Consider the following 22,448-nt stretch of genomic DNA (forward strand, 5'->3'; position numbering starts at 1 on the left):
TTTGTACACCTTCTATACTTTTTTTTTTTTTTAATTATTATTTACTTTTTGATCTCGAATGCATTAAGAATGCAGGAAATTCCACGAATTAACTTTTGATGAATCTCATCATCTCTAGCCGCTTTATCCTGTTCTACAGGGTCACAGGCAATCTGGAGCCTATCCCAGCTGACTACGGGCGAAAGGCGGGGTACACCCTGGACAAGTCGCCAGGTCATCACAGGGCTAACACATAGACCTAGACAACCATTCACACTCACACCTACGGTCAATTTAGAGTCACCAGTTAACCTAACCTGCATATCTTTGGACTGTGGGGGAAACCGGAGCACCCGGAGGAAACCCACGCAGACACGGGGAGAACATGCAAACTCTGCACAGAAAGGCCCTCGCCAGCCACGGGGCTCGAACCCGGACCTTCTTGCTGTGAGGCAACAGCCCTAACCACTACACCACCATGCCGTCGCTTTTGATGACTTAAACCTGTTAATTGCAAAGCATTCCAGATGACTACCTCATGAAGCTGGTTAAGCTGGTTAGCCACCGTTTACCTGAATGACGCTTTGCACATTTGGTTCATTGTTGCAACTGCCATGCAAAATGAAAGCAATATATGAACAACATCTTGAAACACCACCACATTCTCTGTGCCTGAGGTCATCTGAGCTGGACTGACGCAAAGTGAAAAAATGTGTTGGGGCTTGACGAGTCTGCATTTCAGATTGATTTTGGAAATCATGGGTGTTCTGTCCTCCAGGCTAAAGAGGGGAAAGGACCATCCAGGTTGTTACCAGCACAAAGTTCAAAAGCCAGCATCTGCGATTGTATGGGGGGTGGTTTAGTGCCCATGGCATGGGTAACTTGCATATCTTTGAAGGCTCAATTTATGCTAAAAGGTATATACAGGTTTTGGAACACCATATGCTGCCATCCAGACGACATGTTTTTCAAGGACGTCCCTGCTTATTCCAGCAAGACAATGCTAAGCCAATTTCTACACGTGTTACAACAGTGTGGCTTTGTAGTTTAAAAACAACAAAAAAAGTGCAGGTGCTAAGCTGACCTGCCTGCTTCCCACTGAAAATGTGTGGTGCATTTATGAAGTGCAAAATATGACAACAGAGACCTTGGAAGTTGCGGTTAAGGTGCAGGCTCAATCATGACATGGTGCACCTGGAGCAGAGAGGGTTAAGGGCCTTGCTCAAGGGCCAAAGGGTGGCAGCTTGGTAATGCTGGACTCAGCCTTCTGATCAGTAACCCAGAGCCTCAACCATTTTGCCACCGCTGCCCCAAATATAAATCAAATTTAACCAGATATTAGTTGTGCTGTATGTATATGTTTAACCCTATATGTGTAATTCTGACCCTGTGTTGGTTTCAGAAAACCCAAAATAGTTTAGTTAGTTAAGTCAGTTTATTTGTATAGTGATTTTAACAACAGACATTGTCACAGAGCAGCTTTACAGAAAAATAAAGACTTTAAACATATGAGAGAATTTTATCTCATCTCATCTCATTATCTCTAGCTACTTTATCCTTCTACAGGGTCGCAGGCAAGCTGGAGCCTATCCCAGCTGACTACGGGCGAAAGGCGGGGTACACCCTGGACAAGTCACCAGGTCATCACAGGGCTGACACATAGACACAGACAACCATGCACACCTACGGTCAATTTAGTCACCAGTTAACCTAACCTGCATGTCTTTGGACTGTGGGGGAAACCGGAGCACCCGGAGGAAACCCACGCGGACACGGGGAGAACATGCAAACTCCACACAGAAAGGCCCCCGCCGGCCCCGGGGCTCGAACCCAGGACCTTCTTGCTGTGAGGCGACAGCACTAACCACTACACCACCGTGCCGCCCCTGAGAGAATTTCATCTCTAATAAATTTATTTATCCCTGATGAGGAAGCTGGCAAAGGGAAAAACTCCCTCAGACGACATGAGGAAGAAACTTTGAGAGGAACCTGATGCAAAAGGGAACGCTTCCTCATTCGGATGATAACATGGCATGACTATAAATAACTTGCTTCAATACCTGTCCTACATCATCACAAAGTACAACTGTGTTAGTTTTAACGTGAAGTCTATTTTGTTGAAGTTATCAATTGTTCACTGATGGAGACTTGAGTGCAGAACTGTCTGTGACAACTGCAGTCCGAAAATTACTACACCACCGTGCCGCCAACACATACTTTATTTGTTTTTAAATACTTCAAAATTTAAAAAAAACTTTGTTTATTTCCAATTTTAGATTAAATAAGAAATCCAAGGGGCGGCACGGTGGTGTAGTGGTTAGCGCTGTCGTCTCACAGCAAGAAGGTCCGGGTTCGAGCCCCGTGGCTGGTGAGGGCCTTTCTGTGTGGAGTTTGCATGTTCTCCCCGTGTCCGCGTGGGTTTCCTCCGGGTGCTCCGGTTTCCCCCACAGTCCAAAGACATGCAGGTTAGGTTAACTGGTGACTCTAAATTGACCGTAGGTGTGAATGTGAGTGTGAATGGTTGTCTGTGTCTATGTGTCAGCCCTGTGATGACCTGGCGACTTGTCCAGGGTGTACCCCGCCTTTCGCCCGTAGTCAGCTGGGATAGGCTCCAGCTTGCCTGCGACCCTGTAGAACAGGATAAAGCGGCTAGAGATAATGAGATGATGAGAAGAAATCCAAGATTTTCATTGTGGTCTCAGACTTTTGGACACTAATGTGTACATAAAAAAATAATTTTTTTATACATACATACATACATACATACACACACACACACACACACACACACACACACACACACACACACACACTGTTTAGGGCACCCCCTTTGGTTTTAAGTCTGAATACACATCTGGATCTTTGGAGCATTAAATCATCATGGGTAAATTCAGGAGCAAGATGAATGTAATTCTCCTATTTTATATTAAACTTTGGTCAAATATCGGGCAGATTTTACATTTTGTGCAATTTTTTTACCTTGCGCAATACCAGAAAAATTCAGTTGAAATCAAGCCATTTGAGTTGAATTGGTCCGCCTCTGAAAAAACTTAGCATTTGGGTTTCCCGGCAAACATTGATTTTTGTGACGTCATCTGCGGGACGCCTCCCTCCGAATCCTACGTCAGCGCTGGTTTGTTTGTGAGAAAAAGACCTGGTGGTTTTCTGCAAATTTCTTCAACGTTATCATGTAATTATTAAAATGGTTAACAGATGTAGCGTAGGAGGGTGTAGCAACACCAATCTTGATGGGATTAGTACTCCTCGTTTTCCAAAAGACCGGACAGTGAGAGAGAAATGGGAGCGCTTGGTCAACACAGGCTGTGCACTGAAACCGTGTAAAGCTCGCACAGCCTGCTGGTGCTTCCGGAGGTGACGTCACGAATCTGGCTCCAGACTCCCTTGGGATTTTTCCAGACGCGTTTTGTTATTTTATTTTTTTTCTCCTGTAGACAGATGGCCTTGTGCAAAATTACCCTTCTGGATGAGTGTGTAAAGGGACATACTTTCATATAAAAAAAACCCCGAAAGTGGTCCAGAGTATGCACTTTAAATAGGTAGATACACTGGCATTGTGCTTCATTCTTCATGTGAACATACTGTATATGGCAAGCATTATCAACAATGATCCTAGAGTGAATCTTGCAAGAGGGCAGAGACCCCAGCACTAATCATTTACATTGAGGAATAATTTGTAATTTCTACCTCTTTAAATAAAAAAAGGGTACTATGAGGAACATCAGTAGACAGTTCAGTGTACAAACACTGTAAATAGTACAAGGTAACCGTATCGTATCACCTACTTATAATAAACATACAAATCTACAACTTCAAGTAATCAAGCTCGTTGTGATTTTCTTGTTTCGTTTAGCATGGACCAGGTGAAAGGAGTCCTCACTCTGCAGGGAGACGCTCTGACTCAGGCTGTAAGTGTTCTATTGCCATGTTGTATCCACTCATCTCTCTACGTAGTTCTGTGATTTGTGCAAGGTTTTCAGAGGAAGAGGACGTTTCAGACAAAAGTGCTCCCTCAGCTGTATTTAAGTGCTTCTGAGGCTGTAGGAGATAAAACCAGTTGATAAAATGGTTGATGATGTAATAATTGACATGAAAACATGACATTCTTTTCATTGAGTCCCAAAGTTTTGAGAATGTACATGAGCTTATTATCCTCTCCCGGTATTGGGATTTTAAACATGTACTGCATTTTAAATATATAATGCAAAATCATTTCAGATTTAAAAAAAAAAAAAACCAGATCTCTGTAAATAACTCTTCTGGGTTAGTGGCCAACTAGCATTTAAGGAAACAAACTCTCAAACCTCAGTGCTCAACCAGCTAGCCCACACTGGTATCATACCTGCTAACCTAGATTACTGTTAATAGGCTAATACACAAAGTATCATTATAAGAATATATCATACACAAAATCATATTATAGTTAACAGACCAACCTACAAACTATTATCACAGTAGAAACGATTAGCTTACAAACGCACATCATATTTAACATGCCAGCCCACACATTAGCACCAGAAGAAACCGACTAATATACAGTGGTGCTTGAAAGTTTGTGAACCCTTTATAATTTTCTATATTTCTGCATAAATATGACCTAAAACATCATCAGATTTTCACACAAATCTTAAAATTAGATAAAGAGAACCCAGTTAAACAAATGAGACAAAAATATTATACTTGGTCATTTATTTATTGAGGAAAATGATCCAATATTACATATCTGTGAGTGGCAAAAGTATGTGAACCTCTAGGATTAGCAGTTAATTTGAAGGTGAAATTAGAGTCAGGTGTTTTCAATCAATGGGATGACAATCAGGTGTGAGTGGGCACCCTGTTTTATTTAAAGAACAGGGATCTGTCAAAGTCTGATCTTCACAACACATGTTTGTGGAAGTGTATCATGGCACGAACAAAGGAGATTTCTGAGGAACTCAGAAAAAGTGTTATTGATGCTCATCAGGCTGGAAAAGGTTACAAAACCGTCTCTAAAGAGTTTGGACTCTACCAATCCACAGTCAGACAGATTGTGTACAAATGGAGGAAATTCAAGACCATTGTTACCCTCCCCAGGAGTGGTCGACCAACAAAGATCACTCCAAGAGCAAGGCGTGTAATAGCTGGCGAGGTCACAAAGGACCCCAGGGTAACTTCTAAGCAACTGAAGGCTTCTCTCACATTGGCTAATGTTAATGTTCATGAGTCCACCATCAGAACACTGAACAACAATGGTGTGCATGGCAGGGTTGCAAGGAGAAAGCCACTGCTCTCCAAAAATAACATTGCTGCTCATCTCCAGTTTGCTAAAGATCACGTGGACATGCCAGAAGGCTATTGGAAAAATGTTTTGTGGACGGATGAGACCAAAATAGAAATTTTTGGTTTAAATGAGAAGCGTTATGTTTGGAGAAAGGAAGACACTGCATTCTAGTATAAGAACCTTATCCCATCTGTGAAACATGGTGGTGGTAGTATCGTGGTTTGGGCCTGTTTTGCTGCATCTGGGCCAGGATGGCTTACCATCATTGATGGAACAATGAATTCTGAATTATACCAGCAAATTCTAAAGGAAAATGTCAGGACATCTGTCCATGAACTGAATCTCAAGAGAAGGTGGGCCATGCAGCAAGACAATGACCCTAAGCACACAAGTCGTTCTACCAAAGAATGGCTAAAGAAGAATAAAGTTAATGTTTTGGAATGGCCAAGTCAAAGTCCTGACCTTAATCTAATCGAAATGTTGTGGAAGGACCTGAAGCGAGCAGTTCATGTGAGGAAACCCACCAACATCCCAGCGTTGAAGCTGTTCTGTATGGAAGAATGGGCTAAAATTCCTCCAAGCCAATGTGCAGGACTGATCAACAGTTACTGGAAATGTTTAGTTGCAGTTATTGCTGCACAAGGGGGTCACACCAGATACTGAAAGCAAAGGTTCACATACTTTTGCCACTCACAGATATGTAATATTGGATCATTTTTCCTCAATAAATAAATGACCAAGTATAATATTTTTGTCTCGTTTGTTTAACTGGGTTCTCTTTATCTACTTTTAGGACTTGTGTGAAAATCTGATGATCTTTTAGATCATATTTATGCAGAAATATAGAAAATTCTAAAGGGTTCACAAACTTTCAAGCACCACTGTACAAACTAGTGTCGTACTATGCAGGCAATAATACAAGCTAACATTATAGCTAAACAGGCAAAAAAAAAATCATTATATACACACAGTGTCAAAATAAAAGAATACAAAGTGTTATTATAGTTGGGCTAATCCTCAAGCTAGGACCAGCCCACAAAGACTAACATCATATTTGACAGACTAGCCTACAAATTGGCGCCATAGTAAACAGGCTAACATAGAAACTAATGTCCGTGAACAGACTAATATGCAGACTAGGATTTTCTTCTTTTGGCTGCTCCCGATTAGGCCTCGCCACGGCGGATCTTTCGTCTCCATTGCTCCCTGTCTTCCACATCCTTCTCTACCACGCCTGCCACTTTCATGTCCTCTCTCACCGCATCCATGTATCTCCTCTTGGGCCTTCTTTGTTTTCGTTTGCCTGGCAGCTCCATCCTCAACATTCTCCTTCCCACATGCTCTGCATCTCTTCTCAGGATGTGCCCAGACCATCTCAGTCTCATCTCTCTTAGCTTAATTCCCAAGCTCTCCACATGTGCTGTCCCTCTGATGTGCTCGTTCCTTATCCTGTCCAACCTCCCATCGCAAACCTTAACATCCTCAACTCCACCACCTCCAACTTTGCCTCCTGTCTCTTTAAGGGTACGGTCTCCAATCCATACATCACAGCTGGTCTCACTACTCTCTTATACATCTTACCTTTCACTTTTGCTGGGACTTTCCAATCACAAACCCTGCCTGCACTCTCTTTCTCACCTCACTATCGCAGCCCCCATTTTCCTGCACAGTCGACCCCAGGTACTTGAATTCACCAACTTTCTTTACGTCTGCTCCTTGCATCTCCACTACACTCTCGTCCCCATTCTCATTGATGCATATGTATTCTGTTTTGCTTCTGCTCACCTTCATTCTTCTTCGTTCCAATGCATCCCTCCGTCTCTCCAAACCCAACTTTCTACTTTCACCACATATCACAATATCATCCGCAAACATCATGTTCCATGGTGACTCTTGCCTCACTTCGTCCATCAAGCTATCCATCACTATGGCAAACAAAAAAGGACTCAAAGCAGATCCTTGATGGAGTCCCACCCTCACCTTGAACCATTCAGTCGTTCCAACTGCACACCTCACTGCTGTTTCACTGTTCTCATCCATGTCTTGCACCACTCTGATATACTTCTCATTCACTCCAGTCTTTCTCATACAATACCATAACTCATCTCTCGGCACTCTATCGTATGCCTTCTCCAGGTCTACAAGCACGCAATGTAGCTTTCTCTGGCCTTCTCTGTACTTCTCCATTAACATTCTTAAAGCAAAAATTGCATCCGACGTGCTCTTCTTTGGCATAAACCCGTACTGCTGTTCACAGATTGCTACCTCTCTTCTCAGTCTCTCCTCCAATACCGTTTCCCATAGCTTCATGGTGTGGCTCATCAATTTTATTCCTCTGTAATGCAGACTAGGATTATACCTAAGCAAATTCTACATAAAGTATAATTTTATAAAAAGTATATAAATAAGCAGCGTCAGTCTTTTCAACAGGCTAACCCACAAGTTAGCACTATAGTAAACAGATAACCCACGATCTATTACATCACAGTAAAAGTATAGCTCACAAACTAGCATCATATTTGACAGGCACAAAATTAGCACCGTCGCAAACAGGCTAGCACACAAACTAGCTTCAGTAGTAAACATTCTAGCATGGTCATTATAATGAGATATATAATTTTTTTTTTTTTAGTATTATACGTGTTGCTATGTTTTTCACTGATGCAAGTCAGTCAAATTGAGTTATACTGTGTGTGTTTGTGTATGGTGGCTAAATAAATGTGAAATGTTGTTCGTTAAGTTCCTCCTGTCTGAGTGGAAAGGTTTTTTTTTTTTTTTGTAGATACACTTACCGGCCACTAGGAACTTGTACTTGATTCTAAGATTCCTGTTCTTGGAGTGGAACCCAATGTGGTCTTCTGCTGTTGCATGCTGAATTGGTTTTCTACTCACCACGGTTGTAAAAAGTTGCTATGAGCGGCTATCTCCTTCCTGGCAGCTTGAACCAGTCTGGCCATTTTCCTCTGACTTCGCTTAAGCTAGTATCTCACTGGGCTGTGACAGCTTGTGACAAATTGCGAACGTCATTCGCGAGAGAGTTTCAAAAGTGCCTTGAAACATTCGCGGGGCTTCTCAATTTCCTCGCATGAGTCACAAAGTGTCGCTCCTTCGTCACTGAAATTTTGAACGTGTCCAAAAAATTCGTGCGGCAAAATTTCTCTCAAAATAGCCGCAAACGCGTCGCTGGTGTCACAAAGCCGTCGCGAATCCTTCTCAAGTCAGTTTCCGTGAGACAGGAAGTGCGAGTGTATCTCACTGGGCTGCGACAGCCTGCGACTAGTTGGAGACACAACAATTGCAATAAATTATGCGGATATCAATTCGGTGTGATTCCAAGTGAAAATTGTCGCTAATTCGCATATTTTATCGCAATTGTTGTGTTTCCAACTAGTCGCAGGCTGTCGCAGCCCACTGAGATACTACCCTTATCAACAAGGCGTTTCTTTCCACCCACAGAACTGTCACTCCATCAGTGTTTTTTGTTTTTCACACCATTTTGTGTAAACTGTAGAGACTGTTTTGTGCGTGTGAAACCCCAGGATCTCAGCAGTTTCTGAAATGCTCAAACCAACACCCATGCCGCAGCGAAAGTCACACTTTGAGAGAACAGTTGTTCCCATTCTGATGTTTGAAGTGAACATTAACTGAAGCACTTGATTTGTGTCTGCATGTTTTTATTCATTGTGCTGCTGTCAAGAAATTAGATGATTAGAAAACTGCAGGTGTCTGGGTGCACCTAATAAAGTGGCCGGTGAGCGTATATGATGGAATATTTAGTTAAATTTATACTCAGTAAACGTGTTTTTTTTTTTTTTTTTTTTAAATAAAAAAAAGTTTCAAGAAATGTGCTGTTCAAATTCCTGAATGAAAATCTGTTACACGTTTGTTGTTAAATTTGCTGCAGTCTTTGTCTCTTGCTTGATTTTTGAAGCTATTGGCTGCATTGTGATGATGTTTTGCAGGATATCAATATTAAGGTGGCTAAAAGCACTCAAGTCATGCATTTTACGTTCCGAGAGGATAAACAGTGGAAATTACAACAGGTGGGTTCTTAGATTAATCAACATATCGCGTAATGTTTTCGCATTTTGAAGTAACTGCAGAAACGGATCATCTTATGTATAGAGTCACACTATGTTACAATTAAAGAAGAAACAAACCTGAATTAGTCATACTGGGTGAGTAAGATTTACCTGGCTGATACTCACATTGACACAGTACACGTATGAAATACTATATTAGACAACAATTAGTTGCGGTCCACTAATTTGGATTAGTCGAGCAGCATTTCAGGAGTACGTATAAAGGTAGACTTTAAAGGAACAGTCCACCGTACTTCCATAATGAAATATGCTCTTATCTGAATTGAGACGAGCTGCTCCGTACCTGTCCGAGCTTTGGGCGACCTCCCAGTCAGTCAGACGCAGTCAGACGCGCTGTCACTCCTGTTAGCAATGTAGCTAGGCTCAGTATGGCCAATGGTATTTTTTGGGGCTGTAGTTAGATGCGACCAAACTCTTCCGCGTTTTTCCTGTTTACATAGGTTTATATGAGCAGTGATATGAAACAAGTTCAGTTACACAAATTGAAACGTGGCGATTTTCTATGCTATGGAAAGTCCGCACTATAATGACAGGCGTACTAACACCTTCTGCGCGCTTCGACAGCGCATTGATACGGAGCTCAGATATCAATGCGCTGTCGAAGCGCGCAGAAGGTGCTAGTACGCCTGTCATTATAGTGCGGACTTTCCATAGCATAGAAAATCGCTACGTTTCAATCTGTGTAACTGAACTTGTTTCATATCACTGGTCATATAAACCTATGTAAACAGGAAAAACGCAGAAGAGTTTGGTCGCATCTAACTACAGCCCCAAAAAATACCATTGGCCATGCTGAGCCTAGCTACATTGCTAACAGGAGTGACAGCGCGTCTGACTGACTGGGAGGTCGCGCAAAGCTCGGAGAGGTACGGAGCAGCTCGTCTCAATTCAGATAAGAGCATATTTCATTATGGAAGTACGGTGGACTGTTCCTTTAAAGCTAGACTGCCTTTCAGATTTTTCAAGTTTAGGTCATTAATTTTCCCTGTCACCCGGTTATTTTTGTTTCGTGGAACGAAAGCTACTGAATTCGAATCACAGACTTCCAAGTTTAGTAGGTTAAAAAAAAAAAACAATTAATGAATTTAAGGCCACATGGCCCTAAATTCTCCACTGTTTTTTCCTGCTTCACCATGACCCAATTCAAGATCCGACATCATGTGTCATCATGTGGTGGGCTTTCCCTGTTTGTGCAAGGCATTGTGAGATACAAATTTGAAACAGGAGAGAAAAATGGAGGACATGAGTGTGCGAATGAAATGTGAAAGACCGACTACAGTAACAGAAAGCAAGAAGAAAAGACGTCATGCTCTATACGAAGGAAAGGAAACACAGGACCAAAGTAATAAATATCGGTGCTCAGCAAGCACCTCGGTGTGATCAGCTGTTCGTTTAGCGACCGAATGATCAAACTGTCAGTGCACGGTCAAGGTAAACCTGCGTATGCGCGCACACACACACACGGACTTCCTCGGTCTGCTTGACTGCGCAAAGCGAGCGATTTCATGCACATGATTTGCTTGAGAATTGCCTCAAATTAAATAACTTCCCAGCCACAGAATGGCCAGATATTTTGTGAGATATTGCAGAAATAAACATACTCTCGAGTTCCGAATAACCGTGCATGCACGGCTATTTATTTTTGCGAAAAATTCCCGCCTGCACGGTCTTATTTGGGCCTACACGCTTATTCTATTTGTCAATACAAGCACGTGTGACGAATGAGCGAAAATAACGCCTGAACACAGACGACTCACTACGCACATGCGCAGACAACGAAGCACCACCGATGCACCAACAACACTGCCGGTGGTAAACAACGGGAAGTATCTATGATCGATTTCAATCCACCGAAAATTGACATGAATTTCACCCATCAGTTCCATAAGGTAGCATATTCTTGAGATATAATAGCATAGAAGTGAATTACAATGCAATTTTTCCAAGTAATTAAATACTTATGCCAGCGGTTCAATATTGCTGGCCCTTTTCGGGTCCTGGCCGGTTCCATAGACCATAATCATGGAAATGGCCGGGAAGCGACAGTCAACATGTCAAAAAATGTTCTCCAAATCCCCCGTACATCACTGATTGGGACTAAACACAGAAGTGAAGTAATAAAGCATTAAGATATAGCCTTTTTCCTTAAGTCATATTGTATTAGTTGGAATTAAGAGGCGTTTGTATCTATTGGCTGATCATCCCTTCATATTCTAATTGTGATATTGTTGAAGAATCGGATGAAGACTTAACGGTTCATGCTCTTTCACCTGCTGGATTCAAATGGTGCAATAAAGTCTTCCTCTGCCTCTGTAATAGAATTTTGACATTTTTAAATTAGAATTTTGATGTTTTAAGACCTTAAATAAAGGTAAATTAAAGCAATTTGCATACTTGAGTTTCTCAAGCAAAAGTACTCTACTAGTATCCAGATATTCTTTTTGTTTTAGATAAAAAGAACACGAACAAGAAATTGACAGCCATGATGTGATTTGTCTGTTTACTGAATTGATATTTGGTCTCCAAGATCTGTTCAGCATAATTTTCTAGACTACAAGTGTGCTTATCGCTTATTATATTTGTCCTAATGTGCCATCCTATACTCTTATTCCCAACTGCACTATTATTCGAAACTCGAGAATTTTCCGGCCTGCATGCTTATTTCCACCCTACACTCTTATTAATTTTTGCCCATTTTGCCGCCCTACACTCTTATTCCCAACTGCGCTATTGTTTGGAACTCGAGAGTACATCACAATGACCAAATTTCAGAAGGAACTAAATTTCACCGATTTTATGAAACCGAAAGGTTGTCTAGCTTTAACCTGACTGGGACGTTTGACTGTGTGTATCACTTCACTCATCTGTGTTTGCCTCATAAAATTCCACTTCCTGGTTTGAAACAGTTACTGTATTAGAGTTAACGATGTCGTCAGTGGACGTGACAAATTATACTTTTGAGGAATATACATTTTTGACTTAAAATATGAAAGCTGCTGATCAGATGAATATGAAAAGAAATAAGGGATGCCAAGATCACTGGAACAGGAATGTAAAATATACATCAGTGTGAGCTAGTGAACCATCTAGGTTACATTATAAAGTGTGTGTGTGTGTGTGTGTGTGTGTGTGGCTTTTTCGGGATCTGTTTCCACTAGTGGATCAAAAATAAACCGAACGTTTGGCTAAATTGTGTCTGAAATGTCACTTACTCAATATTTAAAAAAAATAAAATAATAATAATAATTATTATTATTATTATTATAGAACTGTTATCTAAAAGCATTCATACTTGCAGTTGTGTACTTATAAATGCCGTGAAAATATTCAGTATATCGGCACATCTGCTCCTGTAATATTACTTCAACATTTACTACTTTTTCACTTCCTAATGTGCTGCAACTTTCCCACAGAAGCACATCATAGTGTATTGTGGCTGTTGTATTCTCACTGCAGCCATGCATGCTTCACATCTCTATTCTACAGTAGGTTTTTACAGTAATCACACTTAGGCTTGTTTTGATTTTGAACTTTGCTCTGAAAAGCTGAACGCCCCCCCCCATGGTTGAACGCTAATGCTGCTCAGTTTACTAACACGTGTTTGCTCACAGATCCAGGATGCGAGGAACCACGTGAATGAGGCACTTCAGCTGCTCAGCAGCCGTGATGAGAGCTATCACTTCAAAACCGGTGCTGAGGTCAATAAGGTTCGTCAGTGCCATGGTTTCATTTTTGTTTGAATCCTGCCTTCGTGTACTTCATATCACAACTGTATAATCATGTCCTCAAACAAGAATGTGTGTTTTTGGGCCGGCTGGTATAAATGGGCAAGCAGAGTGAAGCACTTCATCATGTTCTAGGAAAAAGATATATAAATAATAATTTTAAAAAAAGTCAAAGTTCTTTCCACGCCAGGATCTGGTCTTCCCAGGCAGTTTCCTGCTCTTGGAGGCGCGTGGGTGCGGTGCCAATCTCCATTTCCATAGCCCTCGGCCTCTCGCCTAGACAACTAGGGTTACAGTGGGGGGCTGGTTCTTTGGTAACTGCGAGAGTTTGACTCCTTACTTGCATCTATATTGCAGCGTGCGTTGCCAGATGGTAGTAGGTACCATTTTTATGACCCAACTGCGAGTAGAACTCTCGATCTCCTGGTCAAGAGGTGGACACGCTAACCACTAGGCCAGCTCGCAGTCCATATAAAAAAAATAAAGATCAAGTTTTTTTTTTTTTTAATAATAAATAACTTCTGTGGAGGGGCGGCACAGTGGTGTAGTGGTTCGCACTGTCGCCTCACAGCAAGAAGGTTCTGGGTTCGAGCCTCGTGGCCGGCGAGGGCCTTTCTGTGCGGAGTTTGCATGTTCTCCCCGTGTCCGCGTGGGTTTCCTCCGGGTGCTCCGGTTTCCCCCACAGTCCAAAGACATGCAGGTTAGGTTAACTGGTGACTCTAAATTGACCGTAGGTGTGAATGTGAATGGTTGTCTGTGTCTATGTGTCAGCCCTGTGATGACCTGGCGACTTGTCCAGGGTGTACCCCGCCTCTCGCCCGTAGTCAGCTGGGATAGGCTCCAGCTTGCCTGCGACCCTGTAGAACAGGATAAAGCAGCTAGAGATAATGAGATGAGATGAGAACTTCTGTGGACCCAGGAACAATCGCACCACCAAAGGTCATAAGTAGAATTACAGAGAATGCTATTCAGTAGAGGCTGGGTCTGATTTCTTTCTGGCCCATACTGTAGCTTCACACTTTTGAAAGCTCACTGTGTCGAGAGATAACACTTGATCGGTTACAGATTTTTCAGAATGCCCTTGGAGAAAATAGAATTAAATAGATTAAGCAAACATTATCCAGTCAAAGTACAAATTACACAAGGGACGAACATCAGAACTGTTCTGTGGTGGGTTTCCCAACAGCTTCTTAACACTAAGAGCATCTTAACGAGGAGAGAGAGCCTTCATTGTGTTGCTCATGTTACCATTTAACGATGATCTTTGTGCTGCGACGCTTTTGAGAAATTCAGGCCGGTTTCTTTCGGAAACACTTGAATAAATACCAATCACCAGTGGTGCTGTCTGTCCGTTTTTCAATTAGTGTGTTCCTTGTGCTGTCTCTATTATTATTATCATCATCATCATCTCCAGCCGCCCCATCCTGTTCTACAGGGTCGCAGGCAAGCTGGAGCCCATCCCAGCTGACTATGGGCGAAAGGCGGGGTACACCCTGGACAAGTCGCCAGGTCATCACAGGGCTGACACAGACACAGACAACCATTCACACTCACATTCACACCTACGGTCAATTTAGAGTCACCAGTTAACCTAACCTGCATGTCTTTGGACTGTGGGGGAAACCGGAGCACCCGGAGGAAACCCACGCGGACACGGGGAGAACATGCAAACTCCACACAGAAAGGCCCTCGCCGGCCCCAGGGCTCGAACCCAGGACCTTCTTGCTGTGAGGCGACAGCGCTAACCACTACACCACCGTGCCGCCCTATTATTATTATTATTATTATTATTATTAGTAGTAGTAGTAGTATTTTGTCATGCAAAGTTACTGATCAGTAGTGGAATCCTTCCATTCAACGTCATGAGCAGCGGTCACTGTCTGGTATGGTATGAAGACAAGTTTCAGGCAACATGACGCTAAAACACCGAGTCTTGGGAGCATGTGATTATTTCTAACCAGCTTTTAGGTTTCATAAGGTGTCATGTAGAGATGTAAAGGCAAGTTGAATAACTATAGCTTTCAAAAACATAAGTCAAGTCAAAGTCCTTCCTGCACCATACATGGCACGTTTGGCGGCGCCAGTCTCCGTTTCGTAGCCCTCGGCCTCTCGCCTATATTACATAGCTAGGGTTACAGTGGGGGGCTGGTTCTCTGGTAACCGCGAGAGTTTGACTCCCCACTCGCATCTGTATTGCAGCATGCCTTGCCAGATGACAGCAGGCACCATTTTTATGATGGTCTTTGGTATGACCCGACTGTGAATAGAACTCGCGATCTCCCGATCGAGAGGCAGACACGCTAACCACTAGGCCACTCCATAAATGTGGCACATCACTGAATCCAGAGACACATGTCTGCCGAAACGAATCCGAGAAAATCGCAAAAGAAGCATTTTTTTTCAAAATTTGTGATTTTCGTTTTTTTCCATAATGTGCAAGTTGAGATCTTGAAGAATGCAATCAGTATTTCAGATAATAGATTTTGTTGAAAAAGCATACATTTTTTGTTGCAAATTGTCTTGTTTTTGTCAGGACTGTAGCCTGCTGGGGGGTGTGGGTAAATTACCATATGGGCCATTCACGTGACGATTTAAGTCTTTTTTTTTTCGCCTATCAGCTGTATGATACGAGCTGAGCTCGTGGCTACTTAAGCTGCATACATGCATGTAATTTCACTATGGAATGAGCAAGCTAAACAGAGCGCAGAGGAGCTGAAACACCGCGAAGCAAACAGACGCACGGTAGTTACATCGGAGATGACCATTTCTAGCAAAAAAAAACCCAACCAAAAGGAAGTGTTCTAGGATTACATTCCATCAGAGGCATTGATGTGTGCAAGGCGACGTTTCTCTTTCTGATGGGGTAAGTTTATTAATCTAAGGTTGTGTGGTTATTTTTGCATGTAACGGAGAGTGTTGTGGTTTGGTTACATGAAACTAGCATTGTGTTAGTTGTGTTATCATCGTGCTATCTTTCTTTCTTATGGTGCGAGTAATTTTTCAACCACAAAACGTTAAAGTATACTTTAGGACTTATTTTTGTACTTCATAATTGTTTTGGGCATACTTTGCATGGAAGGAAAATTGACGTGATGATCTTTGTTTACATGAAAGTAGCATCGTGCTAGCTAGTAGGGGGTAGGGCTTTCCTTAATGTCATGCAAATGAGCACCATTATGTGCCCGCCCTACACCCAGAGTAACTGAGAAGGAAAACTTTGAGGGCGATTTTCTCCCTTTCCTGTTTTAAGAGGTATGCACTTTCAAAAGGCCACACATTCTTCAAATATTGTCAGATCTCCACATGGAAGGCATCATTGGAAAGATTAGAAACTGTACTTTCTGAATCTGTCAATAACTCGAAAATGCCCCCCGGGCGGACGTGTCCCTGGATTCCGTTATGTGCCACAAATATTTAAATGTTTTATAGTTCCTTATAAAGAGCCGGCAGCAATGCCTTCTGCGTATAATCACAAGAAAGGGTACTAAACTGTACCTTTTCACCATACTGATACTCTCAAAGGTACTTTTTGTTTTGTTTTTTCTTTTCTCTAACCTGACTAGGTATCTCTTATCTCGAAAGGTGTACATAGTGTACTATTACAGCTTTCATCTGGTTCTGATTCAATACCTTTTTACTTGTACGCCAGTCGACACATCCGCATTTCCAGGTGAAAGGTACATACTGTACAGAAGAAAAAGGTGCTGCCCCAAAGATAAGGAAGTGTAAGCTGAGCGTATGTTGCACCATTAACATTCACGATGATGTCAGTTTGATCCCTGATCTAAGGCACTTCAGTGAAGCAGATCGTCACTGTGGTGTCTTTCTGTCAGCAAAAGTATAACTTTGGACAACCAACTACTGGATCATTTTCTGCCTGATTTTGCTATCATACTGTTTTTCCTGTACAACATCAGGAAGATTTAGTTGTTTCTCTTCATGGAGGCAACAGGGATTTTGTTTGTAACAAGAGGAAACAGAAGCGCAAAAGGGTTTAAAGGTCATTTAACAAATAGACATTTCCTTATTTATATGTAATTAATCCCAGCAAACTGTAGTAACTGAGCCTGTTTGCCAGCATACACTTTTCCTCTCACTGTCCAAAAACATGCTGGTGGGATATACAGTGCTCAGCGTAAATGAGTACACCCCCTATGAAATGTAACATCTCGTCTCATTATCTCTCACCGCTTTATCCTGTTCTACAGGGTTGCAGGCAAGCTGGAGCCTATCCCAGCTGACTACGGGCAAAAGGCGGGGTACACCCTGGACAAGTCGCCAGGTCATCACAGGGCGAAAAGTAACATTTTAAACAATATCTCGATGAACACCAACAATTTCCAAAATGTTGACTAGACAAAGTTTAATATAACATCTGTTTAACTTATAACGTGAAAGTAAGGTTAATAATATAAACTTAGATTACACATTTTTCAGTTTTACTCAAATTAGGGTGGTGCAAAAATGAGTACACCCCACAACAAAAACTACTACATCTAGTACTTTGTATGGCCTCCATGATTTTTTATTGACAGCACCAAGTCTTCTAGGCATGGAATGAACAAGTTGGCGACATTTTGCAACATCAATCTTTTTCCATTCTTCAACAACGACCTCTTTTAGTGACTGGATGCTGGATGGAGAGTGATGCTCAACTTGTCTCTTCAGAATTCCCCATAGGTGTTTGATTGGGTTCAGATCAGGAGACATACTTGGCCACTGAATCACTTTCATCCTGTTCTTCTTCAGAAATCCAACAGTGGCCTTAGATGTGTGTTTAGTCATGTTGGAAAAGTGCACGACGACCAAGGGCACGGAGTGATGGTAGCATCTTCTCTTTCAGTATAGAGCAATACGTCTGTGAATTCATGATGCCATCAATGAAATGCAGCTCCCCGACACCAGCAGCACTCATGCAGCCCCACATAAGGACACTGCCCCCACCATGTTTCACTGTAGGCACCAGGCAGTTTTCTTTGCATTCCTCACCTTTGCGACGCCATACAGTTTTGAAGCCGTCAGTTCCAAAAACCTTTATCTTGGTCTCATCACTCCAGAGTATAGAGTCCCAGTAGTCTTCATCTTTGTCAGCATGGGCCCTGGCAAACTCGAGGCAGGCTTTTTTGTGCCTGGGCTTTAGGAGAGGCTTCTTTCGTGGACGGCATCCACGCATGCCATTCCTCTGCAGCGTACGCCATATTGTGTCACGGGAAATAGTCACCCCAGTTTGGCTTTCTACTTCTTTAGATAACTGCAGTGAACTTGCATGGCGATTTTCTTCAACCCTTCTCATCAGAAGACGCTCCTGTCGAGGTGTTAACTTCCGTGGACGACCTGGACGTCTCTGTGAGATGGTTGCAGTTCCATCTTTCTTAAATTTTTGTACCACTTTTGCTACAGTATTCTGACTGATAAGTAAAGCTTTTGCTGATCTTCTTGTAGCCTTCATCTTTGTGGTGTAAAGAAATTATTTTCTTTGGGGAATTCTGAAGAGACAAGTTGAGCATCACTCTCCATCCAGCATCCAGTCACTAAAAGAGGTCATTGTTGAAGAATGGAAAAAGATTGATGTTGCAAAATGTCGCCAACTTGTTCATTCCATGCCTAGAAGACTTGGTGCTGTCATTAAAAATCATGGAGGCCATACAAAGTACTAGATGTCGTAGTTTTTGTTGTGGGGTGTACTCCTTTTTGCACCACCCTAATTTGAGTAAAACTGAAAAATGTGTACTCTCATCTCATTATCTATAGCCGCTTTATCCTTCTACAGGGTCGCAGACAAGCTGGAGCCTATTCCAGCTGACTACGGGCGAAAGGCGGGGTACACCCTGGACAAGTCGCCAGGTCATCACAGGGCTGACACATAGACACAGACAACCATTCACACATCTTCACATTCACACCTACGGTCAATTTAGAGTCACCAGTTAACCTAACCTGCATGTCTTTGGACTGTGGGGGAAACCGGAGCACCCGGAGGAAACCCACGCGGACACGGGGAGAACATGCAAACTCCACACAGAAAGGCCCTCGCCGGCCCCGGGGCTCGAACCCAGGTCCTTCTTGCTGTGAGGTGACAGCGCTAACCACTACACCACCGTGCCGCCCCATGTGTAATCTAAGTTATATTATTAACCTTACTTTCCCGTTATAAGTTAAACAGATGTTATCTTAAACTTTGTCTTGTCAACATTTTTGAAATTGTTTGTGTTCATTGAGATATTGTTTAAAATGTTACTTTTCATAGGGGGTGTACTCATTTATGCTGAGCACTGTATGACTATGCTAAAATAGCCCGTGTGTGTGTGTTGCTCTGTAATGGCTTCCGGATCCACCATCACCCTTATTAGGATAAAGAAGTTACTGAAGATGAATGAAGATTAAACTCTAACTGAATGTGTGGTTTTTTGTTTTAGCTGATGGATGCGGTGATGATGCAGTTAACCCGAGCGCGTAATCGTCTTACCACGCCAGCTACCATGACTCTTCCTGAGCTTGCTTCCACTGGATTAATGGTAGGTTAAAGCTAGACTGCCTTTCAGATTTTTCAAGCGTAGGTCATAAAAAGAATTTTCCCTGACGCACAGTTATTTTCGTTTAGTGGACTGAAAGCTACTGAATTCGAATCACAGACTTCCAATTTTATTAGTGGTTTTTTTTTTTTTTTTTTTAATAGAACAACTTAGGGCAACATGGCCCTAAATTCTGTTATTTTTTTCCTGCTTCACCATGACCCAATTCAAGATACTACGTCATGTATGACGTAGTGGGCTTTCCCCGTTCGCACAAAGCATTGTGGGATACAAATTAGAAACAGAGAAAAATGCAGGACGTGAGTGTGCGAATGGAACGTGAAAGACCGACTACAGTAATGGGAAGCGAGCAGAAAAGACGTTATGTTGCGAAGGAAAGGAAATGCAGGACCAAACTAATAAATATCGGTGGTCAGTGAGCATCAGCTGTTTGTTTAGCGACAGAATGATGGAACTGTCAGTGCACGGTCAAAGGTAAACCTGCGAGTACGCATGCACACACACGGACTTCCTCTGTCTGCTTGACCGCACAAAGCGAGCGATTTCCTGTGCATTATTTGCGAGGGAATCTACTCAAATTAAATAACTTCCCAGGCCTGATGTTTTGTGAGATATTACCAGAATAAACATGCATCACAATGACCAAATTTCAGAGGGGACCAAATTTCAGAGGGAACTAAATTTCACCGATTTGCTTCTTCAGGTGGATCTGATTCTGCAGCGGTGACGCAAAAGAGGAGGATAATCATTACAGTTTGCGAGGTTAATCATTACAAGGTTCTCTCTGAGGCATGAATCATGAGGCGTCCTACAGAGTTCTTATTATTGGCTTCTTACCCAAGAAATCAGAACCTCCAGGCACTATACAGTAAATGGTGTAAGAATATAGTCACACACAATGTGACTACAGTCAGGAAGGTTGACCTTTGCTTTCATTCTGAGTCGTTTTGATAAGAGCCTTAAAATGCTTCTTAGTTTATTTCGTACATTGTTTCCTGACTCCTGTGATCGCTGCAGCTTGGTCTAATGGGTTTTGAGATTCCTGCATTTCCTCCAGTGATCTAGCGTCCATTCGTAGTGTTCAAACTGTGCATCAGCGTCATTTGCAAAACAAAGTCCTCAGATTTGTTTGCTGCATGTAAACACCTTCTCTCACTTCCTCTGTAACATTTTAATGTTCTCTCCCCAGAGGATGTTTACTCCGCCGATGCCTGGTGATGTGATGGTGAATTTGTACATAAATCTCAGTAAACTCTGTCTGACCGTCTACCAGCTTCACGTGCTTCAGCCGAACACTACTAAGGTTTGGAGGCCAAACTGGATTTCATTTATAATTTTTCATCATGCAAAGCAATTTATAAGTGAGGCAGGATCCAGAACCAGCTGGTGTTTTCGAGCATTTTGTACATGTCTCTTGTTGGACACCTACTGTAGATCCCAGGATAGAATGAAAAGACTTGTCCATATGTTGGTAACTTGGTTAGTTGAGTCCCAGTCTCTTCTCATCCCTCTGCTTTATGTGCCTTAGAACAACAAAAATATCACGTGACTTTGCTTGAGAAGCCTAACATCATTTGTCGAACACTGCAGGGATTAAGTTCTAATCTTCCAGTTAATCAAAAGGTTACCACTAAGTGGCATATTTTATTTCAATTTCATAAAGTACAGTCCTGATTGAGAACAGTGCTGAGTTGTGCAAATGAGACACACAAATCATTACAAGAGAATATTACACACAGCATTTACAATAAGAAGTTGTGTGTGTATGTGTTATTTACCAGCTGGGAGGTCCGTATCGTGAAATACCGTGACCGAGGTCTTGAAGGTCAGTATTCAAGGTAGAGGTCACGGTATTTCACGATACGGACCGACCTTAAAGTGCCATTCCACCATTGGATGTATTCTTTGGCATAAAATACAATATATTTTGACAACATATATAAATGGTATCACTAGATAGAGAAATCTTTTAGCTTCAAAATGATATATCAAACATAATTTTTTGACAACGACAAGTATATTCATTTTGTGACCAAAGTCACCTACCCTTTTAATTTCCGCGCGTGATGTCATCGGCAGGTTCCCCTTCTTGTGTACCACGTGACGTGGCACATATTATCAGCAATGGCGGATAGAACACGATAAAAATAATACCAATAAATCTAGCTAATACCAATAAATCTAGCTAACTGAAAGATTAACTCAAAATTTTTCGCAATTTTTTTGGCCCCCATATACGAGGAGAAATGACTCTCACTTTGGGGGTTTCCTGGTCTAAAAATAGACCGACACGTGGTACACAAGAAGGGGAACCTGCCGATGACATCACGTTTCACTACCGCGCAGAAATTAAAAGGGTAGGTGACTTTGGTTGCAAAATTAATATACTTGTCATTGTCAAAAAATTATGTTTGATATATCATTTTGAAGCTAAAAGATTTCTCTGTCTAGTCATGTTGTCATAAAATATATTGTATTTTATGCCAAAGAATACATCCAATGGTGGAATGGCACTTTAAGCTGGTAAATAATATATTTTTTTCTTTACCAAATTCTAACAGAAAATGAGAGCGCCTGAAAGGGAAAGCCGAGCCGAGCCGCCATTTTGAATCCTCATTCACGGCTGTAATGCAAATGGCTTCCTCCTCGGTATACAAGTGCACTTCCATGGCAGGAAAAAAATGACATTTTGCCGCCTATGTAGCCCCCTATTTATACAAAATTGAGTCATTCATGATTCAGCCATGTTTTTGCTTGGCGTGAGCAACAGTTACAGGTTTTTAGCTTTCTCCTGAAATGTTTTCTTTTCTTCTTCCTCAGGGTAGTAAAA

General features: G+C 42.0%; 1 protein-coding gene across 1 annotated transcript in view; it reads left to right on the top strand.

The window, feature by feature from the left end:
• Nucleotides 1–22,448, top strand: part of rogdi (rogdi atypical leucine zipper) — a 38,626-nt gene that overhangs the window by 10,603 nt on the left and 5,575 nt on the right. Inside the window, exons 4-8 of the mRNA XM_060901316.1 lie at nt 3,851–3,905; nt 9,220–9,300; nt 12,972–13,067; nt 19,502–19,600; nt 20,808–20,921. Coding sequence (XP_060757299.1) covers nt 3,851–3,905; nt 9,220–9,300; nt 12,972–13,067; nt 19,502–19,600; nt 20,808–20,921 — 445 coding nt within the window. The remainder of the gene's footprint in view (nt 1–3,850; nt 3,906–9,219; nt 9,301–12,971; nt 13,068–19,501; nt 19,601–20,807; nt 20,922–22,448) is intronic.

The sequence above is a fragment of the Neoarius graeffei genome, chromosome 20 (assembly GCF_027579695.1).
Source record: "Neoarius graeffei isolate fNeoGra1 chromosome 20, fNeoGra1.pri, whole genome shotgun sequence".
Classification (NCBI taxonomy): domain Eukaryota; kingdom Metazoa; phylum Chordata; class Actinopteri; order Siluriformes; family Ariidae; genus Neoarius; species Neoarius graeffei.